General features: G+C 41.5%; 2 protein-coding genes across 4 annotated transcripts; one reads left to right on the forward strand and one right to left on the reverse strand.

Annotated features, from left to right (window-relative positions):
* The first annotated feature begins 687 nt into the window (after nt 1–687).
* Nucleotides 688–13,226, forward strand: acvr1l (activin A receptor, type 1 like). 2 transcript variants are annotated; one of them, XM_061744484.1, is made up of 10 exons: nt 688–847; nt 1,497–1,615; nt 4,335–4,589; nt 4,688–4,899; nt 5,867–5,966; nt 7,056–7,202; nt 8,125–8,400; nt 8,540–8,737; nt 9,765–9,895; nt 11,769–13,226. In XM_061744484.1, exons 2-10 carry the CDS (start codon nt 1,540–1,542, stop codon nt 11,898–11,900), a joined length of 1,527 nt encoding a protein of 508 aa, XP_061600468.1. In that variant the 5' UTR covers nt 688–847; nt 1,497–1,539; the 3' UTR covers nt 11,901–13,226. The 2 variants fall into 2 exon arrangements, with proteins under 2 accessions (XP_061600468.1, XP_061600466.1); XM_061744482.1 differs by having other exon boundaries at nt 1,531–1,615.
* Nucleotides 10,951–19,223, reverse strand: d2hgdh (D-2-hydroxyglutarate dehydrogenase). Of its 2 annotated transcripts, XM_061744480.1 has the most exons (11): nt 19,087–19,223; nt 18,190–18,565; nt 17,157–17,214; nt 16,939–17,078; nt 16,664–16,857; nt 16,367–16,535; nt 16,122–16,265; nt 15,899–16,041; nt 14,892–15,057; nt 13,600–13,864; nt 10,951–12,333 (listed from the first exon to the last, which is right to left on the reverse strand). In XM_061744480.1, the coding sequence occupies exons 2-10, from the start codon at nt 18,527–18,529 to the stop codon at nt 13,602–13,604; spliced, it is 1,617 nt and encodes a 538-aa protein (XP_061600464.1). In that variant the 5' UTR covers nt 18,530–18,565; nt 19,087–19,223; the 3' UTR covers nt 10,951–12,333; nt 13,600–13,601. The 2 variants fall into 2 exon arrangements, with proteins under 2 accessions (XP_061600464.1, XP_061600465.1); XM_061744481.1 differs by having other exon boundaries at nt 10,951–13,864; nt 19,073–19,220.
* Between the last annotated feature and the right edge of the window lie 1,348 nt (nt 19,224–20,571).

The raw sequence follows: 20,571 nt of genomic DNA on the forward strand, positions 1-20,571 counted from the left end.
CCATTCAATTATAAATTGGTGGTGTAAATCTTAGATAACATTCAATATGCTGAAATCATAAAATATATAATGGATTTTGAAGATGGAAATTTAATGGATTTATTACAGTCCCATAGCTAATAATCTTCTCATTTGAAATTATTTTGGCATCTTTTATCAAAACAAAACAAAAAATACTCTCTTGCCCTTTAAATGATTCAAATGTACTTAAATGTACACAGGCCAATGTACCGTGGATATTTGTTTAATATATTTTTAATTCTTTATTCTGTTTTTGATCTCTTACTTTTCAATGCACACGTTTCATGTTTTTATATAAAGCACGTTAAATTGTCTTGTACTTCAAATGTGCTATACAAATAAACTCCTTGTCTTTTAATGCCGTCATTAGATTTTGGAGTGATAAAAACCTCCAAGATTGTGAGAATACACAAAAAAAGTCTTATCCTAGAAACACATATACAAAAACATTGAAGGACAAGTTATCTGGTAAAGTTACATTATCTGAATGCGTATTGCTCCCAAACATAGACCGTAAATAAGTCCCAACCTGTTCCTGTTTACGTTCAGTTAAATTTAGTCACCCTCTTCAATCCATGCCAGTGATGTCATGCTAAATTCTGCAACCTGTTGGAGGACTCCGCCGCCCCACAATGCATCTCGACGATAATGTTTTGGTGACGTCATGCTCAACCACAGAGGGAAGGAGCCAGTGGGAGCGCTGGCGTGACGGCTGTGCTCGGCTTTTCTTTACTACACAAATCACGCCGTTGTGATTATTTGAACCTAACGCGTGGATATACGAGCCCCCAATGATGAGTTAGAAGCTGTACCGTGTGCGCTCCAGGTAGGTTGCGAGCAGCGGCGCCGCTGTCTGCTGACGGCCTTTAGCAGACAACTAAAGGCTGATTTATGGTCCGCGTCACACCGACGCAGAGCTTACGGCGTAGGGTACGCGGCGACACTCATCGTACGGTGAGCGTAGCCGCGTACCCTACGCCGTAGCCTACGCCGTAACCCCCACGGCGTAGTTCTGCGTCGATTTAACGCTGAACCATAATTCATGCTTAAACCCGAGTTTTCAGGATTAACACGAACATGTTGGCGGGCAGCTTCCCCATCAAAAGTGCTGTTAGCTTCCAGACAGAATGGGTTATTTCCGTCCGTTAGACGCCGACTGTTGTTCTGCAGAGGAGCGCAGATAGAAAGAAGATGGATCAAATTTCTACTCCGAAGCCATCAGCTTCTTTATCACCATCTCAATCATACAGTATATTCGTGTTTAGGCAAAAAAAACCCTTCAGAAACTTGGTAACAATCCGTGGCAATTGTCCCTGCAGTGGTTGCACTTTTAATCCATATCAAAAACGTATTTTCCCTGAACACCAGAAATACATGCGTGCAGATCATGTATCCCTCGTGATTTATTACTTAATTTAAATATTCATATAATTGGTGCATGCATTCTTTTTGTTTTATTCCCCCTCACTTTGCAGCAGTGCTGTTGTGACGTGTGGGCTTGTGTTTCAGTGCACAGACATGGGTGTTTGCAGCCTGCACGTCCTGCTGCTGCTGCTGCTGCTGCAGGCTCTGCGGACTCCAGCCGAGGGCTCAGGTACTTCCATCATGCACACTGCTGTTCTGGATGCAACACAACTCTTTAACCCTTTTCTTTCTTTTTTTTTTTTTTTTTGCAAGAATATGACACAAATCATGTGGCCATGGTGGATGTTTATTTATGTATTTGTTTATTTAAAAAGGATCCCCATAAGTCTTCACCATGGGAAGACTATTCTTCCTGGGGTCCACACAAAGACATACAAAAGATGACAATAATACAACTCAAAAAGGGTGAAAAAAGAATTCCTGAAATAATAAATTGAAACAAAAATAAAAGATTAAGTAACCAACCAAAACCATCCACAGTAACAATATTTGCTACTATCACCAGATCTGTTCCACTTTATAACGACTTTATAATTTATGATATACCCATACCTCTATTTATAGTAGTATAAATATACTACATATCATAATATAGTCATACATTATAATATACTCATACTACTATACTATATATACACTCATAGCCTACAGAGATTTAGAATATATTTACTATTACATTTATAATATACTTACAATTTGCACAATAATCACAATATATACCTAGGACCGATCATGACTTCCTTCTGAACCACAGCCTGCTTCAGTCTCCTTTTAAAACTTGACATCTTGATTATTGCAACTATACATGGGGGAGATGGTTCCAGTGTGCGACTGCTCTATACATTACTGTTTTTTTCAATGCATTGGGTCTGGGCATTGGCAGAGAAAAGTGATTAGCTAGGGCCATTCTGGTATCATCATGTACTAGGTAAACGCAGCCTCAGGCTAAAAGCAACACTAAAATGTGTTTGTTGTGCCCTTATTTATTCAACAAAAACGATGCAGCAATATTGGGGGGGGGGGGGGAGTGTGGGAAATACTAAGTACACCCACAATTCAGTAGCATGTAGATCGACTTCAAGAAGCAACCATTTGAAGTCGCCTGCATATCTTTATCAGTCAATCGAATTGTTATGGAGGACTTTTGGCTTCATTGTTAATAACTGCAGTTCTGTGCCTGCATTAAAATCGAGTTGAGCTCTCTGTACTTTGACTAGATCATTTCATTATGATGATGATGTCAACCGTTGGGATACAGATTTGCCTGTGAGCTTCATCAAATTAGCTGTCGGACAGATGGCCTCACATTTACTTCCTGAATACTCCGTGACTGCAAAGCAACTTCACAGAATTGAATTGGATTATTGAATAATTGTTAATCCTAGAAGGGAAATTATATTGATGCAATGTTAACTACTTATAAAACATAGATAAGTTAATAATAATACATTAAATCAAAAGAAACATTAGGTAACGATCTGGGCAGTGGACTAACAGAGAGAGAGAGCTAGAGCAGTGTGTTGAACTTGTAGCCTGGCAACAGTTGAGCCGATGATGTCATCTACAGGTAGTACAGGTGACAGCTGGCAGGTCAGGGTCAGGGTGGCATGCGTCCCATGTCCAGAACCACACCGTCCTGTCGATGAGCACCGTTCTGCTCCGTCTGAACTTTGCCGTCTGCACGTGCCGTTCTCGCTCCTGCAGTTACGTCACTGTTAAAAACTCAGCGATGCGTTCCTGATTCCCCCCTCACTCCCCAAGCCAATCAATGGGGGGAAAAAATGTATGAACCTCTTTGACTCCATTTCCATTTTCTCTCCCTGACCTCTCCTCTTCAACTCCCCAGGATTTGGGTTCTTAATTCAATAAATATTGGATTATTAGAAGACTTGCTCCTCTTATAAATAACTTTCCTGTTGTCACAGCTACTCAGTAAATCGATAATAAAAAATAAAAAAAATTAAAAGGAAAATCATCCAAACCAGCTCTGACAACTGTTTTAAAAAGCAGAGGTGTCAAAAGTATTCACATTCATTACTCAGGTAGAAGTATAGATACTAGAGTTTAAAAATACTCCTGTAGAAGTTGAAGTATCAACTCAAGTTTTTTACTCAAGTAAAAGTATAAAAGTACTGGTTTCAAAACTACTTAAAGTATAAAAGTAATGTAAGGGGGAAAAAAGCCATTAAGGACAAAAGCCATTGAAAATGAATGCATCTTAGTATAATGCAAATATATTAAAGAACCATATATGTGTACTATTGAGCATTAACATGTGTTTCAGAGAGCAGCAGATATGATGACTAGTTGCCTATAAGTATTGTAATGGTGCAAAAAGTCAAACTTCAGAGGCATGTTATCATTTATCCTAACCTTTATTGGAATGTACATCCAAGTTTAGTTGCAGGAATCTGAGGGAACGGATGTAAGAACAAAACTGGACAAGAACATCTGAAACAACCACAACCAAATTCACTCTATCCGGATGGAGCAATTTAACTGGATAGTTTTTATTTAAAGGCCGAAATGAAATAGAGTAACGAGGCTGTTTTTAAAATGTAAGGAGTAAAAAGTACAGATAATTGCGTGAAAACGTAAGGAGTAAAAGTAAAAAGTCGTCTGAAAAATAATTACTCCAGTGAAGTACCGTATAGATAACCAAAATTTCTACTATTTCATGTAAGGTAACAAAGTATTTGTACTTCGTTTCTTGACACCTCTGTTTAAAAGTTAAGATTTTGGCCCCCTGAAACGTTTACCAACAAAACCATATTTTACTGCCTCAGAAATGGCTTCATGTATTTTTTTGGCCATAATTACGTCCAGTTGTTAGTGTCGGTGACAGGAACTTTGGTTGATTTTTAAATCTCTTGGCCTGTCTTCCACAGATGGACACCTGGTGTGTCTTTGCGAAGGCTCGAAATGCCTCCAGGAGACGCAGTGCCACGGCAGCCAGTGCTTCTCCTCCGTTAAAGTGGAAAGCAGTGGAGTCATGTTCGAGCGTGGCTGTCTGAAGGGGCCGGAGAAAATCCGCCTGCTGTGCTCCACACCTCCAACGTCCAAGCAGGCCATCCTCTGCTGCTCCCAGGACAACTGCAACGGCAACACCACCAGGAGCTTGTTGATGTCTCTCCTCCCATCAGGTCCGACAGCAGATCATAGCATGCCTCCTCTCAGCACTGGCAAATACACGCGGTATCTCAGAGGATATTGTCCTGAATCTGTTCCTCCGTGTCTTCAGCCCCGGAAGGCGAGCCTGTTCGTTATCGTGTGGAGACGTTGGCTCTGTTCGTCCTGGGCCCGGTGGTGGTTCTGGCGCTGCTGTCGGTGGTGTCGGTGCTGGCCTGCAGGAGGCTCCACCACGGACGCCTTCAGAGGCTGCAGGAGTTCGACACGGAGCAGGGAGCTATAGACGGCCTCATCAGCTCCAACGTGGGAGACAGCACTTTAGCGGTAAGAGCGATGGAGGTAACTGCTGCGCCCGTGGAGAAGGGAGCGAAACTGGGGTGGAGACAATTTTTAACAGATGGAGGGAAACATTTTTCACTTTGTCAACAAAATATTTTTAGTTTCGACTCGGGATGTGGTGAGGTGCAGTTGAGCGTGTACTGATTTATCAATCATTTTGTAAAATCTATGCTCTCAAACTGCTACTATTTTCTCAAATGTGAAGGTTTGCTAAAAACTAAATTCCTCCCGTTCCCGGTCTCAGGGAGACGGTTCAGGGACATCCAGAGACAATCCAAAATAAACTTGCTTCATTATGAAAGATATGTCACTTTGATCTGTTTTTTATTTATATCCGGACCACTGTTTTGTTTAAACAAGGATCATAACCAGCCAACTGGGTCGACCCGCCATCGCCTCTTAATTCAATTTCATTCAAAATACTTTATTAATCCTCAAAGGGAAGTTAAATAATGTCAAGCCAGGACACAAATCCTTTATTCTAGTAAAGATGGAGCAGCTTCAGATTATACAGAAATAACTGCTTTTATCCAGAAATCTTAAAAAAAAAAAAAAAAAAAGTAAGATTACAAGTAATTCTAAGAAGACTCAAAAATATGCAGCTTAACCTTGAGCAAAGGCCAGTTGAGAGTAAATGACTCCTCCTACTCCACGCTTAATATTTAATATTCAATATTAAGCCCAATCCAGTTTATTGTTTTGATTGTGGATCATTTCTTGAGGTATTTATTTTTTTTATTTTTTTTCATTACTGGTACTTAGGATTTTTTTTTTTAATATTCTTCTTGATTTTGAAGCTGATTGCCCTTTTAAATGATATACAATAATAGTGTTTATTGTGATATTTTCCTGATCAATGTGTTATGTTGCAAGGATTCCTGCGTGGGCGACCGCGCTCCACCTAAAGATCACGGCCTCCGCCGCTGACGTGAGCTCTTGTCTCTGCCCGCAGGACCTGCTGGACCACTCGTGCACGTCGGGCAGCGGCTCGGGCCTTCCCTTCCTCGTCCAGAGAACCGTGGCCAGACAGATCAGTCTGATGGAGTGTGTGGGTGGGTGTTTGCTTTGTGTTTTTTAAATCTCTCCGGTGTCCGATTTGAGGCCTGCTGAGGAAACATCTGCCGGGATGGGAAAAGATCATTATTGTATGTTACACAGGGCAAATAAAAGTTCAAATATAAACGCAGAAGTAGTTCAGCCTAAATGATTCATGAGTGAGCGCTGGTTCGGGCGGATGTCAGTGTTTTATGCTCGGTGTTTGTCTGCAGTTCATTGCTGAGTGTTGAAACCATTCTAGTAATTTGTGTTAGTACTGTGGTCTGCGTTGTCATGGCAACGGTGACAAAATTCACATCTGCTACAGTGTGCCACTTTTTTTTCTTTTTTTTGGACTAGTTTGTTGTTTTTTTTTGGTGATGAAGCCCATAAACGAGGACCAGACAGAATGCAGTTCTGCCAAATGATGTTTAGTGGAAGCAGACATTATCTCACTACTGATGTGATCTAACAAAAGATTCCTGAATTGATTAATACATAGATTAGACTTTTGTTTCCAGTTTGTTAGAATGGTTTTCTTCGCAATACATAAGGCAGTGAGGACCAAGTGAACCAAGTTAGGTTCCATGTGAATATCTCCCAGGATGCATCGTGTGGGGCACACTGGGATCTGTAATTGAGCCATGTGGATAAATCTTCACATATCTCAATCCAGAACTTCTGCACAAAACCATAAAGCTGATATAATTATCTGGGGTGTTCTCTGTGCACTGTGAGCAGATATTAAAGGTGACAAAACCCATCTGGAACATCCTTTGTCCTGTATAATGTGTTCTGTAAAGGACTTTGTATTGTATAAGTTGTAAGTTTGGATTCTTGGTCATAGTGAAAGTATTTAAACATATTTGTGATCAAAAAATGTGATTAGTGTTAAGAGATAAGTCAGCCTCCCATTTAGAAGTCGGAAGAGAGACTGAGTTATCTAGTTTGGACATTAATCTGTATAGTTTTGATGGTAATTTTGGGGGATTTTGATCAAGTTATTCTGTTGGAATTACAGGAAGTTACAGCTGTGTTGTGATATCTGCAAGGTAAAAGGCAAAAATATAAATGTTCCTTTTATTTTTCCCCTCTCTCCTCCACAGGTAAGGGCCGGTATGGAGAGGTGTGGCGAGGGCAGTGGCAGGGGGAGAACGTGGCCGTGAAGATCTTCTCCTCGAGGGATGAAAAGTCCTGGTTCAGGGAGACGGAGATTTACAACACGGTGCTGCTCAGGCACGAGAACATACTGGGTGAGTTTATGGCTCGAAGCGTTCGATCGTGGTGGCAGGAAATATAAATAAAGCCCCCGACTAGGCCCTTCACGTGTGTAATATAGCGCTAACAAAAGTAGGCCTGTGTTGAAAAGATCGATTTTCCAATTCTAAATCGATTCTCATATTAATTCCCAAAAATCGATTCGTATGTCTAAAGATCGATTTTTTTTTTTTTTTTTTTTTTCATCATTACATTACAACTTTTGGTATTTTTTTGTTTATGCCCAAAACAGGAATATTTTGTTAGACACTAGCATAACTAGTACCATGTTTTTGCCTTTAAATATGTTTAAAGGTATGAAAACATTAAAGTTTTCAGTTATAATTGCATAAATTGTCTATGTTTCATTACTGTATATACTGTCTTGGGGTTACATTTGCAAAAAATGCTAAAAGCCAAATTCTCAAAAATTAAAAAACGAAATAGACCGAAAATGGAAAAAATAAAAAAACAGAATGTGTTAAAATTATAACTGATTTCATCCGTCTCTGTTTCCTCCCTGGATCTGTTTGGTAATTCTGACCCTCAGATGTTTCTGAAAGTTCTATCAGCATTCTGGGAGCTGATTGGTCCTTACAGCATCATTAGCCGCCAATACTTGCTGTTTAATCTCAATATAATACTAGTATTAATAAGTTGCACAACTATACAGTCATATAATTCATGCAACAGCTGAAAAAACAGTTTTAATAACACTAACCCAAATCAATATCGGAATCGACTTGGATCAAATCAAATCTTGATAATCGTATCTGAATCTTAAGAATCGGAATCGAATCGATTCTTGACATTTGAATCAATACCCAGCCCTGAACAAAAGCTGCCCGCGCAGCAGAATTGAAGTAAAATCACATGTGGCTTTAATGTGGTGTGTTTGGGCTCCTCTGCTCTTCTCAGGGTTCATGGCATCCGACATGACTTCCCGAAACTCCAGCACCCAGCTGTGGCTCATCACGCACTACCACGAGAACGGCTCGCTGTACGACTACCTGCAGCGGGTGGCGGTGGAGACGTCGGAGGGCCTGGCCATGGCGGCGTCCATAGCCTGCGGCCTGGTGCACCTGCACACGGAGATCTTCGGCACGGAGGGGAAACCGGCCATCGCGCACCGCGACCTGAAGAGCAAGAACATCCTGGTGACCAAGGAGCTGCGCTGCTGCATTGCAGACCTCGGTCAGCCATTTTTCCCTCTTTCAGAAGACTGAATGGAGACTCGTCTGTTATTCCATGATGCATTTGTTTTCCTGTTTTTGGAGTCCTGCTATAATGGTGTGTGTGTTTGTGTGTGTGTGTGTGTGATGGCATGCTGTAGGGCTGGCTGTGACCCACACACAGGCTGACAACCTGCTGGATGTGGGCAACAACCCCAAGGTTGGCACCAAACGCTACATGGCACCTGAAGTGCTGGACGAAAGCATCCAGACGGACTGCTTCGATGCCTACAAGAGAGTGGACATATGGGCCTTTGGACTGGTGCTGTGGGAGATAGCGAGACGCACGTACAGCAACGGTGAGTCGGCCCGGAGCTTGTGGGGGATGTAACGCTCTCCGTCGAATCCAAACATGCTTTACATACAGGGCTTTAATGATATTAAGAGATCAGAGGCCGGATTCACCAATATGTTCTTAAGAACCATCTTAAGAAATGTCTTAAGATCTAAAATTAAGAAGTTCTTAAGTGCAATTCCTCAATATTTTCTTAAGAACCGTCTTAAGAACTGTCATTTCTTACGAATTTCTTATTTTTCCTACTTAGGAACTTCTTAAAATATGGCTGTATCCGAAATGGCATACTAAGTACTACATGCTAGATACTGCAAAGTATGTACTGTATACTGCATACTAAATGAACGATTCAGTAGCCGCTCCAGCAGACCGTTCACACAGCAGTAGCAGCCAAGTATCCCAGAATTATATTATATTATATTTATATTATTATTATTATTATTCATTTCATTATATTCAGTCGATGCACCTGAAGCGAGACTTCACTACACCGATGCATCGCTCCAAAATATTGCGGGTCTTTGTGCAAATGTGTTGAAAAAGGTGATATTAGAAGCTTACCTTTTCACAGAAGACATTTTAAGACATTTCAAGGTTGTTTTAAAGTTAAGAAAAGAGTCAAGAACAAATTTGAGAACTTTTATTTCAAGAATACCATTTATTCTTAAGTTTTTTCTTAAGAAGAAACTTAAGAAGAAAGTTGAGAAAATACTTAAGAACTTTTTTGGAGAATATGACTTCTTCTCTTTTTTCTTCTTAAGACTGAACTTAAGAAAAAAATGACACTTAAGATTTTTTTTCTTAAGAATGTTTTGTGAATCCGGCCCCAGGTCATGTACACTGTAAGTAATTCATTTCCAGGTCTTTTAAGATGACTTTTAATGTATTCAGTGGCATCAGCTCATTTGATCTTGAGTCTTGAACCTTGTGTCACACAAAGGGAGCAGTGGAGCGGGTGAAAACAGTCGATCCTGGTGGGGATCAGAGTTGTTTTTGCACCGCCTAACGCTGCTGTCGTCCACATTTTTTAGGTATCGTTGAAGAGTACAAACCGCCGTTTTACGACCAGGTGCCAAACGACCCGAGCTTCGAGGACATGAGGAAGGTTGTGTGTGTGGAGCAGCAGAGGCCTTTCATTCCCAACCGCTGGTTCTCAGATCCTGTAAGTAACCACGTCACTTTACTCATCATTATACATATAAAGATAACCATAGTGGTCTAAACGCTACAGATATAAACACTTTAGTCAGGCAGACATGTGAAGGGCCTGGAGACGAGTTTTGTTGTTAACTGGCCCGAGCAACCACACCTGATTTTACTTTAGAAATGTCTTGATAGAAATTTAAAGACACCAAATGATTTCCGTTTGTGAGGAGACGTTTTTAGGTTTGTTAGTCGTTACTCCACGGCGTGTTTTAACGTGATAAAGCCATCGGATGAATAAAAGTTTTTCCATCAGCTCCATCAGACCTGCCACGGGCGATTTAACCAAACTTCCCTTTTTAATCTCAGGGAATATTCTATTTTTCCCCTTTTTAATATTTGACTTTGGTCATTAAGTATGTCCAGTAGGTCCACTAATATTCTTATGATAAAAACGTATATGATTATGACCCGTTATCACCTGTTATATTACAATAAACCACATCTAAACACAGCAGATGAAAATGTGCATTAAGTCTGATTTTCTTTCAATTTCATCAGGATTTTTACTCATCTGACTTTACACCCAGTTAAGCAACACTTTTTTTGCGTTATTTGCCTGACGTACGATGCAAAAGCGCGAAAAACAAGCAGAGTTATAAAAACAGGATAAGTGTTCAAGTGTTTACTGGTAAAACTAGAGAATAAGTTTGGTCTCCATGGCAACGACTGTGAGCTTCAGTGTTGATAAAATGCCTTAAACACCAGGGTGCGTAATCCCTATCTTTATACAACTGATCCCTATCCCAGTGTTACCCTTTGGAAAACAGGCGCACAATGCCATCGTGCCGCCGCCGGTGTATCCGAAGTCAAAAACAGTTTTCTAAACTGACCTACATGTAATAAACCTGATGAGTTGAGTTGAGTTGAGACGAGTCTGAAGTCAGCGTTTAGCTGCTGCGTCAGGGATTATGGCGGTCCGGGCAGGAATGACGAGTCACATGATGCACAGAAGCAGGTGGAGATTACGAGGAGTAATACTCGTGATGCGTCAAAACGCCGATATCCCATTCATTTCCATTCATTTATTCTTTATTTCATTAAAAAAAATAAAACAATTCAATACAAATGTTCTTAAATTTTGAATGAAAAGGGAGCAGAAAGAAGAATCTTATCTGATCTGCCCCTTTTTCCAAGACATAACTTCACAAATATCATAAATTAAAAAAAAAAACAAAAAAAAAAAAAACAAACAACTACCGGTAAGTGACAATTAATAACTGCGTGTGGTGACGCAATCAAACAGCGAACAGCGTGGAATGAGCGGCGTGTTCGTGGTGTTAAATGCAGCCAGCATGTCAGCATGTCAGATCATTACTGAGATGTGGGGAAAAAGCAGAGCACACGAGAAATGATCCAGGCTGAGTTGGATTTGGGAAACGGCTTGGAGCTTCGCCGGTGTATGGAGAAGGATTGTGGACCAGGTAGATATATATGTCCGCAAACGACAAATCTGGCAGGTTTTTGGCAGACTGGAGTGGAGTCAGTAATTGATTAGCTATTATATACGGATCGAAACCTAAAGTGTCAATTTTCTGGACGTTGCTGTTCTTCGGCAGTTAAGTGAGTTATTAGGTGAGACGTCATATTGGCTGCGCGACGTGAAGGTCCTCGGTCGGTCCTCAAGATGGCGCTGACAACAAAAAATGTCACGTGACTGAAACCCATGAATAGTCTACTAATTCATGAAATTTCAACAATTTTAACTGAAGGAATAATGGATTGGTTGGATCTCTATATCGTTTTCTACTGCAACTGTCATAGTTCTTCTGGTCATGTTGATTTTGGAGTTGCAGAAGGCTCATGTTTTATTTGCCATCTCTCTCGCTCAGACTCTTTCTGCGCTGGTCAAACTGATGAAGGAGTGCTGGTACCAGAACCCGTCTGCTCGGCTGACGGCGCTGCGCATCAAGAAGACCCTGGACAAGATTTACAGCTCTCTGGAGAAAGGCAAGGAGTCGTGAGAGGGGGAAGAGTCTCGGAGGCAGCTGTGGGACGCCGGTGGCGGCCCGAGCTCGACATTTGTTAAAACAAAAGAGGCCGCCGGTGGCGGGGGGTGAAGGACTGGAGGAAAGTTGTTGGGGTCTCATCCAGCTTCATCCCCCTCTCTTCCATCCTCTGTGGTTGCCTAACAACGACATCCCTCCGTTTGACTTGAAGTACCATTCTGACGTTTGGACTGGTTGTGTCTGGATAAGCCGACCCTCGCCGCGGGACATAAAGGTTAGCGCCGCGTCCCCGCGGACTGTTACTGAATGTGAACGGATTCCTCATCGTAGTTCTCCATAAAGATGCTTTAATTTTAGACGGTCCTGGCCGTAGCCCGGTACGCCGAGTGTCTCTTCCAGTCCGGCTCCCGATCTCCGTCCCGCGTCGTCGACACGTGGCTTTGGCATTCTGCTCAGAGACAATCAGAAATACTCCACTCATTTAGCTTTATGACGACATGCCAACTATTGCCACAAATACACATGTTCACAAATGAAAGGAAAAGAGCCAATAGAATCAAACATGTTTTTAAACCTTTTTTTTTTTAAGTATATTTATGTACTGAACCTCCACTGTTACCACACTACTGAAGTACTCTGTAAGACTGGTGTATGATGACGATTGTAAACGTATATAAGCATTAACTCTACTAGATTATCTGTACCCTTGTTGTCACTATCAAGTAGGAAACAACGTGCTGAGAAATACTTGAAAAAGTAGGATTTTTAAAAAAGATTAAAAAAAAATCTGAACTTGTTTATTCACAGAAGGAAAAAAAAAACAAACACTACAGGCACAACTTTATGCTGGTGGTTCGTAACGAAGCGGCACGCCAACTATCTCCCCGTAGGAATTTGTAATTCTTCAAATATTACATGAACTTCTCTCTCTCTCCCTCTGGCATATTTTGTAAATTGTGTGAAAATCATCTGGACGAGCGAAGAAGAATCGACACAGACTTGTTTGTGGTAACCATAGCAACTCCCTCCCTTATGTTTGTTTTGTTTTTTTAAATAATGGAGGTGAAAGAAATCTGGACCTTTCCACTGATGCCACATTATACAAGTTGCCTGAAAGATGGAGGGAAGAAAGATGAAAAAAACCTCCAAGTTGATGTGGAAACAGTTTTATTGAAGACTGGGCTTAAAACTTGAGTTTCCTGGTTGTATAAATGAATTAGATCACAAGTGCTGGAGTTGTTTTGGGGAAAAAAAGAAGAAAAAAAAAACGAGAAAAACATTGCTTTGTCTTTTTTACATGTAATAAAACATTTACTGCACACTTGTCTAATGATTATCCAGCGTGCGTTCTGATTTTTGTATATAACTTCACATGAAAGTTTATCTCTTTAATCTGCTGTTAATCAGTTTTTTTCCCCACTTAAGGTGGATTTACAACGATAAAACCTTTTTATTCAGTTTTTTTGTGCTGTGAACAAACGTGTTGTCACTACACTGCGTTGATCACACCAAACTTCACATTTAACCGGCGTCCTACTTCATGGATTGAAATTAAAGCAGAACACAAATTATGTCCTTGATATTTACACCAATCTAACATAGATCAACACTTGACGGCACATCCAAACAATCATCTGCCTTGGCGTTCCAGTCAACAACCTCTTAATCATGTGGCAGTGATGTTAGTTAATTTTTACATATCTATCACCCCTACCGTCATTTCAGATTGTCTGGTAGAGTCTTGTACGGGTTGAGGATGCCTTTGGGGTCCAGCATGGTTTTTATACTTCCCATCAGAGCGACAGCTTGGCTGGATTTACTGTAGTGGATGTAGTTCCTCTTCTTCAGACCCAGCCCGTGTTCGGCGCTAATGCTGCCCTGGAATCTGGACGTCCATTCGTAGACGAAGGGCTCGATGGCGGCCAGGAGTTCGGGGTTCTTCTCTGGAGAAGTGATGTTCAGGTGGAGGTTGCCGTCACCTGCAGGATTTGAGAGAAAGCGGGTGGGATGCAAGGTGAGAAGTGGAAATATTGTATGAAATATGAAGCATGAACAAGAAAAAACCTGGTGCGCTGTTTTGAGTAGTCTTAGGCCCTGTGCCAATACTCCCATTACCCCTAGTTTTCAGCCCTACCCCTAAATTTTGCGCGTTCCTGTGAGGGTAGTGATGTCCCAATTCCTCTTTTCACCTAGGGGGAGTGGAGAAAACTAGTGTAGTGGCTATGAATCTCCCTACAGATCGAGGGTTTTCGGATACTCACTAGGGCCAGAAAAATTTCCCAGAATGCTTTTCGTCGTCATTTGCGGACTGAATAAAAAAAAAAAAACATGGCAGACATTTCTTATTTTTTAGTGAATAAAATCAATATTTTGAGTTAGTTTCTGCATAGAAATGTGTTTTGATTACATTTCTAGCGAGGAATATATTTTTACTTTCATAATATTCACTCAGTGAATGTACATAATCACTCGTTTGCCCGTTGTTGCAAAGTCTTTTTCAAACCTCGCCAGAATAAAGGCTGATTTATGGTTCCGCGTTACACCAACGCAGAGCCTACGGCTTAGGTTACGCGGCGACGTACGCCGTACCCTACGCCTTAGGCTCTGCGTCTATTTAACGCGGAACCATAAATCAGCTCCCGAGTAGGCAGGCATCATCATCCTGAAGTTTTCGGAGCAAATTTCTTAATAGGCGTAGCCACAACAGGCGTTATTTGGATAAACTGAGCCCAGGTTGGGGATCTTAACGGTTACTTTTACGCCTGGAAAAATATTAAAACTTAATAAAGTGGCATATTAACAGCCCTACAGCTGAAATTAAAACAGCTTTTGGCTCTCAGCTTCCTGATTTTAGGGGTGGTGCTGAAAGTAGGAGCAGTGTGAGTATTGGGACAGGCCTGGGAAGATTTCAAGTGCCCTAAAATCTGTGGCTTCTTTTTTAGGGGTAGTGGTAGCGAGGGAGGGCTAGTGGTAGAAAGTAGGGGGTGTATTGGGATTGGCCCTTACCTACGTGTCCGTAGCCCACCACGCTCTTGGCCCGGTCCCCCAGGTGCTCCCTCATGTCTGTCACCAGCTGGTAGATCCGCTCCACGGGGAGCGAGATGTCGTACTTGTAGGTGAAGCCGTCATGAGTCAGCGCCTCGGTGACGCGTTCACGCATCGACCACAGAGCCTAGAGATGTACAAACGGAGAAGCTGGCAGCATGACTCACATCCAACTCTGTGTTTTAAGGATTGAAGGATTGAATATATGTCTGGTGATCTTTTGCTGACATACTTTCACTTAAAAAGAAATATGTGTATATACAGGGTAATGACCAAAGGTTTGGACACCACCTCATTCAAACTAACTTTTGGTTTGTACTGTATGTGTGTATATATACATACATACACACACTCACATATATACATATACATAGTACAGACCAAAAGTTTGAACACACTTCCCCATTTGTCCAAACTTTTGGTCTATACTTAGATAGATAGATAGATAGATAGATAGATAGATGTTGTGACACAGATGATGAGGCCTGTTCCAGCAGATTCTAGAAATCTGGGACGTACGGCAGCCACATCAAGATCTTGCGCTCTTTGTTCATGCTCTTCCAGTTGTTCCTGAGCATTTTTATAATGTAGCGGGATACCTGCTGTTGCTGCATCATTAGTTTAAATCATAATTTTGCTTGCTGCTGCATCTCAAAGGAATGTCCGCAAGATGTTCACCTGGTAGTTTTTCTATTCCTGTGGTTCATTGGTCCAGTTTAATTAGTGAGAGTCCCACTCCAACCAGTAACGGACTACAAGTTTTTAAAAGATCTGGGAAAGGAATGGAGCGTCGTCTCTCTGCATTACAAAGGCAACACTTGATCAGATCCAGTTTTGCATGTTTTGGTTATTTATTCAGATTTGTGATAATAAAGGTCCAGGTCTTGTTTCCAAATGAGAATTTGTTCTCAAACCTGGTTAAATAAATAAAATACAGCAAATCCCCTTTAAGGTGACAATAAAGTTACCTTTATTTTTGAATCCTCAGTCGCTACGGTCCCATCGAGAACAAAAGCTGATGCCATCGCTTCTTCAAGGAAGTTGTGGAGTTTCTCCGAGTCGTGAGTCGGGTCGGACCCGGACGTTTCTATGACGATGTAGAAGGGGCAGTCTGCAGATAAGAGGACGGGGAGTGTTTCAGTAATCTCACATACCAGCGCCGCACGAGCGTGTGAATGTGTGTGCCGGTACCAGAGATGGGATTGGACAGTCGGAGGTGTGTGTTCAGCAGCCTCACGCATTCACTGTCCAGGAACTCAAACGCTGACAGGATTTCTCCCAGCATGCTTCGGCAGAGATGAAATGTCTTCAGCAGCTGTTGGAACGTCTCGCAACCTAGAAGCACATGAGAGACGCGTAAACCCAGCGATCGCTGCCGTTGATCTTAACTGCTACTTCACTTTGCTTTTACAGTTTTAAACGTGAGAAATTCCTACCAAGAAAAACCACATTAACAGATTTGGGTTTTCGTGGACAAAGGACGGACACAGCAGTGATGACTCCCAGAGTGCCCTCTGAGCCGATGAAGAGCTGTTTGAGGTCATATCCTGTATTATCTTTCCGCAGCGTGGACAGGCAGTCGAGCACCCGTCCATCTGCCAGCACCTGCACAAGAAAACAGGAGCGCCGAGTTCAGGACGACGGCTTTCTTTCTACAAAGAGGGTGTTGTCACAGTCACAGAGGGTTCAACTTCTCAATTACATCCATCAAACTAATATTCCTGCACACTCACCACTTCCAGACCCAGCACAGTCCCGTGTAAGGAGCCGTATCGCAGCAGCCGCAGCCCGCCTGCATTCGTGGCCACGTTTCCGCCAATTTGGCAGCTGCCTTTTGCCCCGAGATCCAGCGGCATGATGTAGTCTCTGTCCTCCAGGTAGAGCGACAAGTTCTCCAAGATACAACCTGCCTGACACGTCACAATACCTAAGAAAAAAAAGAAACAAACTCTTACGGTCATTTTTCAAAGAGCTTTTTTAAAAATATCTTTCCTGACATGAACCTTACCAGAGACGTTGTCAAAAGAATGTATTTTGTTCATCAGCGCTGTTGAGAGAATGATCTCATCGTAAACTGGCACGCTTCCACCAACAAGCCCGGTGTTGCCTCCCTGAGGGTTCACCGCCAGGCTGCGCCTGTTACAATAACTACACGTGGAAAACTAAATAAAATGAGGAGCCCTATAGACGGAAAAAAGGTCAATTTCATTACTGCCTGCAATTTACCTAAGAACTTGAGACACTTCTTCTGTCGTCTGAGGTCTGAGCAGCACTTCAGCAGAACCTGCACAAGTTTCATGAGCACAAAAATGAGAGACACACAACAGTACAGTTAGGCCCTGTCCCAATACTCCCACTTCCCCTAGTTTTCATCCCTACCCCTAAATTTTGCACGTTCTCGTGAGGGTAGTGATGTCCCAATTCCTCTTTCCACCTAGTGGTAGTGGGGAAAACAAGGGTAGTGGCTATGAATCTGGCCCTACGGTTCGAGGGTTTTCGGATGCACCCTAGTTGACCGAGGGCCAGAAAAATTTCCCAGAATGCTTTTCGTCGTCATTTGCAGACTGAATAAAAAAAAAAAACATGGCGGACATTTCTTATTTTTTAGTGAATAAAAACAATATTTTGAGTTAGTTTCTGCATAAAAATGCATTTTGATTACATTTCTAGCGAGAAATATATATTTTACTTTCATAATATTCACTCAGTGAATGTACATAATCACTCGTTAGCCCGTTGTTGCAAAGTCTTTTTCAAACCTCGCCAGAATAAAGGCTGATTTATGGTTCCGCGTTACACCAACGCAGAGGCTACGGCGTAGGTTACGCGGCGATGCTGCTGCTGCGCCCCAGACCGGCGGCTCTTATCATCGCCGAAAACATCAGATCAAATTTCTTAACAGGCGTTATTTGGATAAACTGAGCCCAGGTTGGGGATCTTAACGGTTACTTTTACGCCTGAAAAAATATTAAAACTTAATAAAGTGGCATATTAACAGCGCTACAGCTGAAATTAAAACAGCTTTTGGCTCTCGGCTTCCTGATTTTAGGGGTGGTGCTGAAAGTAGGAGTAGTGGGAGTATTGGGACAGGCCCCTGGGAAGATTTCAAGTGCCCTAAAATCTGTGGCTTCTTTTTTAGGGGTAGTGGTAGTGAGGGAGGGCTAGTGGAAGAAAGTAGGGGGTGTATTGGGATTGGCTCTTACTGCAAGATGTTACAAAACGTAAACAAATATTTGCTGATTCAAAGTCTTAACTGCACCTCTCACAGACTTGAGCCAGTCCACGTTACTGGACTCCAGCAGGTCTGGGTCCGTGATGGTTCTGCCCGGTAGGATGCTCCTGAAAAAGGCCAGATCTTCCTCAGTGACTCTGGAGAAGGGCAGCCTCTCTGGAGGAGAGCTGGGGAGGGACTGGTGCCCTGTAGCCGCACCAACGTGTAGAGCACGACGGGGGGCTGAAGCCTGCGGGGAGCAGCGGGTGAGGAGTGGACTCTGGAGGGCTGCGGGTGCAAATCTGGTCCTGGAGGAGACAGACGTGTGGAGGAACAGCTGTCTCAGAGGAATCCTCAGCCTTAAGCTGCTCTGGAGGTTGGACGCCATGGTTGGAGTGATAGTTTCAGGGAGTGTTAGGAAAGGCTGCAGAAAGAAGCAGGATAAAAAAAAGTTTGTGATTTTTTTTTTTTTTTTCCCCAAATGGAAGATAATGGAATATATGGAATACACAAGTTGGAGCTGGATATTTGGACATTTTAAATGTATTGTGTGCCTGCTATGAACTGCAAGTATATGAATTAGTTAACCATTGTTCTGGTGTATTGAATCCCCTTAATTCCCCACTGTGCCGAGAAAAAAAAAAAACACATTTCTGGTGAAGTAAATGTTAAAAATGTGTTCTGAAATGCAGATGTGTTTGGTGCTTCAGGGCCACCGTAGTTTCAAAAGACCATTAATTATATTCTTCTAGCGGTGTTTAAGACTTACCAACCTGACAAACTACAGGCAAAATATGTTTGCTTGCAGTGAAACAACCTCTATTTGAAGATATTACCAGTTCACCCTAACAATCTGTTCATTTAGTCTGCTTAGTTAGGTTAGCTGGTGCATGCATGTACAACACTGAGAAGACGCTAGAGAGAGATTTACCTTCCTTTACTCACCGCAAACGTCCATTTAAAGCTGCTCTTTTACCAGTGCATTTCTAATTTATTTCCGTGTCATATCACAGCAAGACACAAAGTTCAAGGACGGTTCAGTGATGTTTACAACTACATAGGCAGGAAACAGTGAGGGTCCCCACAGGTCACGTGGGAGAGATTCGACCAATGAGAAGGCTCCTTACATCTTCAGCCAATAGGCGTCGGGTTTACATCACAGACCAGCCAATAGTATTTATAGCCTGTTCTTGTAAACGAGACACTTGTTTAAATCTGGAGCGACACAAGTAGCTTTTTCTAATGATATAGATTTATCAATATTAAACTAAGTTTTCTCAAAATGGAATAGATAGATAGATAGATAGATAGATAGATAGATAGATAGATAGATAGATAGATAGATAGATAGATAGATAGATAGATAGATAGATAGATAGATAGATAGATAGATAGATAGATAGATAGACTGAATTAATTGTATTTATAAAATATGGACATTAGGGGCTCTTCCAATGTTTTACATTGGTACCCTTTGAATATAAACAAATACAGATTCCTCTCAGCATATTTATAAGGAGTTGGAATAGAGAAGCCCAACTGTATTTACATCATCCTTTGTTTTCGTCAGACTTTTTGATTATTTGGGAACAGAGAAATGTTTATTTATATAGGACAATTCAACAACAAAATGATTCACAGTGCTTTACAAAAATATTAAAACATACATAAAAAGCATGCTTTAGAGTTTAAACAAAAAATAATAATGATAACAATAATAAGATGAATAAATAAAATAAAATAAAACAATAACATTTACAGGATTCAAACCTGAGGACTTTACAAGGTTTAAAATATGATTAAGTTAGAAAAGAGTTAAAAAGCAATATTTAAAGACAAACAGACATCACTTAAAAATAATTAACATATAAGATGCAAGAAATAAATGTTTTAGTGCATTGTGGGAGATTGATGAAATACAGCAGAAAATAAAAAGGTTGTTCCACAGGTGAGGAGCATAAAAGCTGAACGCTGCCTCAACGTGTCTGGTTCTAACTCTCTCATCAGACTGTGGTTGTCATTGTTAAAGTCTCCCATTCATGATGTATCACACAATTTCAGTGTTGTGACATTCTGAACAAAAAAAAAAAAAAGACATAACATGTCCCTCCAAAACACCAATATCCCCAGATTTCCAAGTCAGCACCTCTATGGGTGCTGATCCTCCCCTGTACCAGCAGTGAATGCTTTCTTTTGAACCTCAGACATCTGTTCTTCCCAAAAGTAGCTCAAATGTGATTTGTCAACCAAATGCCTTGTTTCAGATGTCTCTCTGTCTGAGATGAATTCATATGCAATGAGCTCAGTGTTTCAGGTCACGTGTTCAGAGGCGATATCGATAATTCCGACATGACCCTTTTTCCATGCAGTGACAAGATCAATAGTCACAGTTTTTGTTCAGCAAAATTTGCTCTGAAGATGCAGAATAAC

This window comes from Cololabis saira, chromosome 16, assembly GCF_033807715.1.
Source record: "Cololabis saira isolate AMF1-May2022 chromosome 16, fColSai1.1, whole genome shotgun sequence".
NCBI classification, from domain to species: domain Eukaryota; kingdom Metazoa; phylum Chordata; class Actinopteri; order Beloniformes; family Belonidae; genus Cololabis; species Cololabis saira.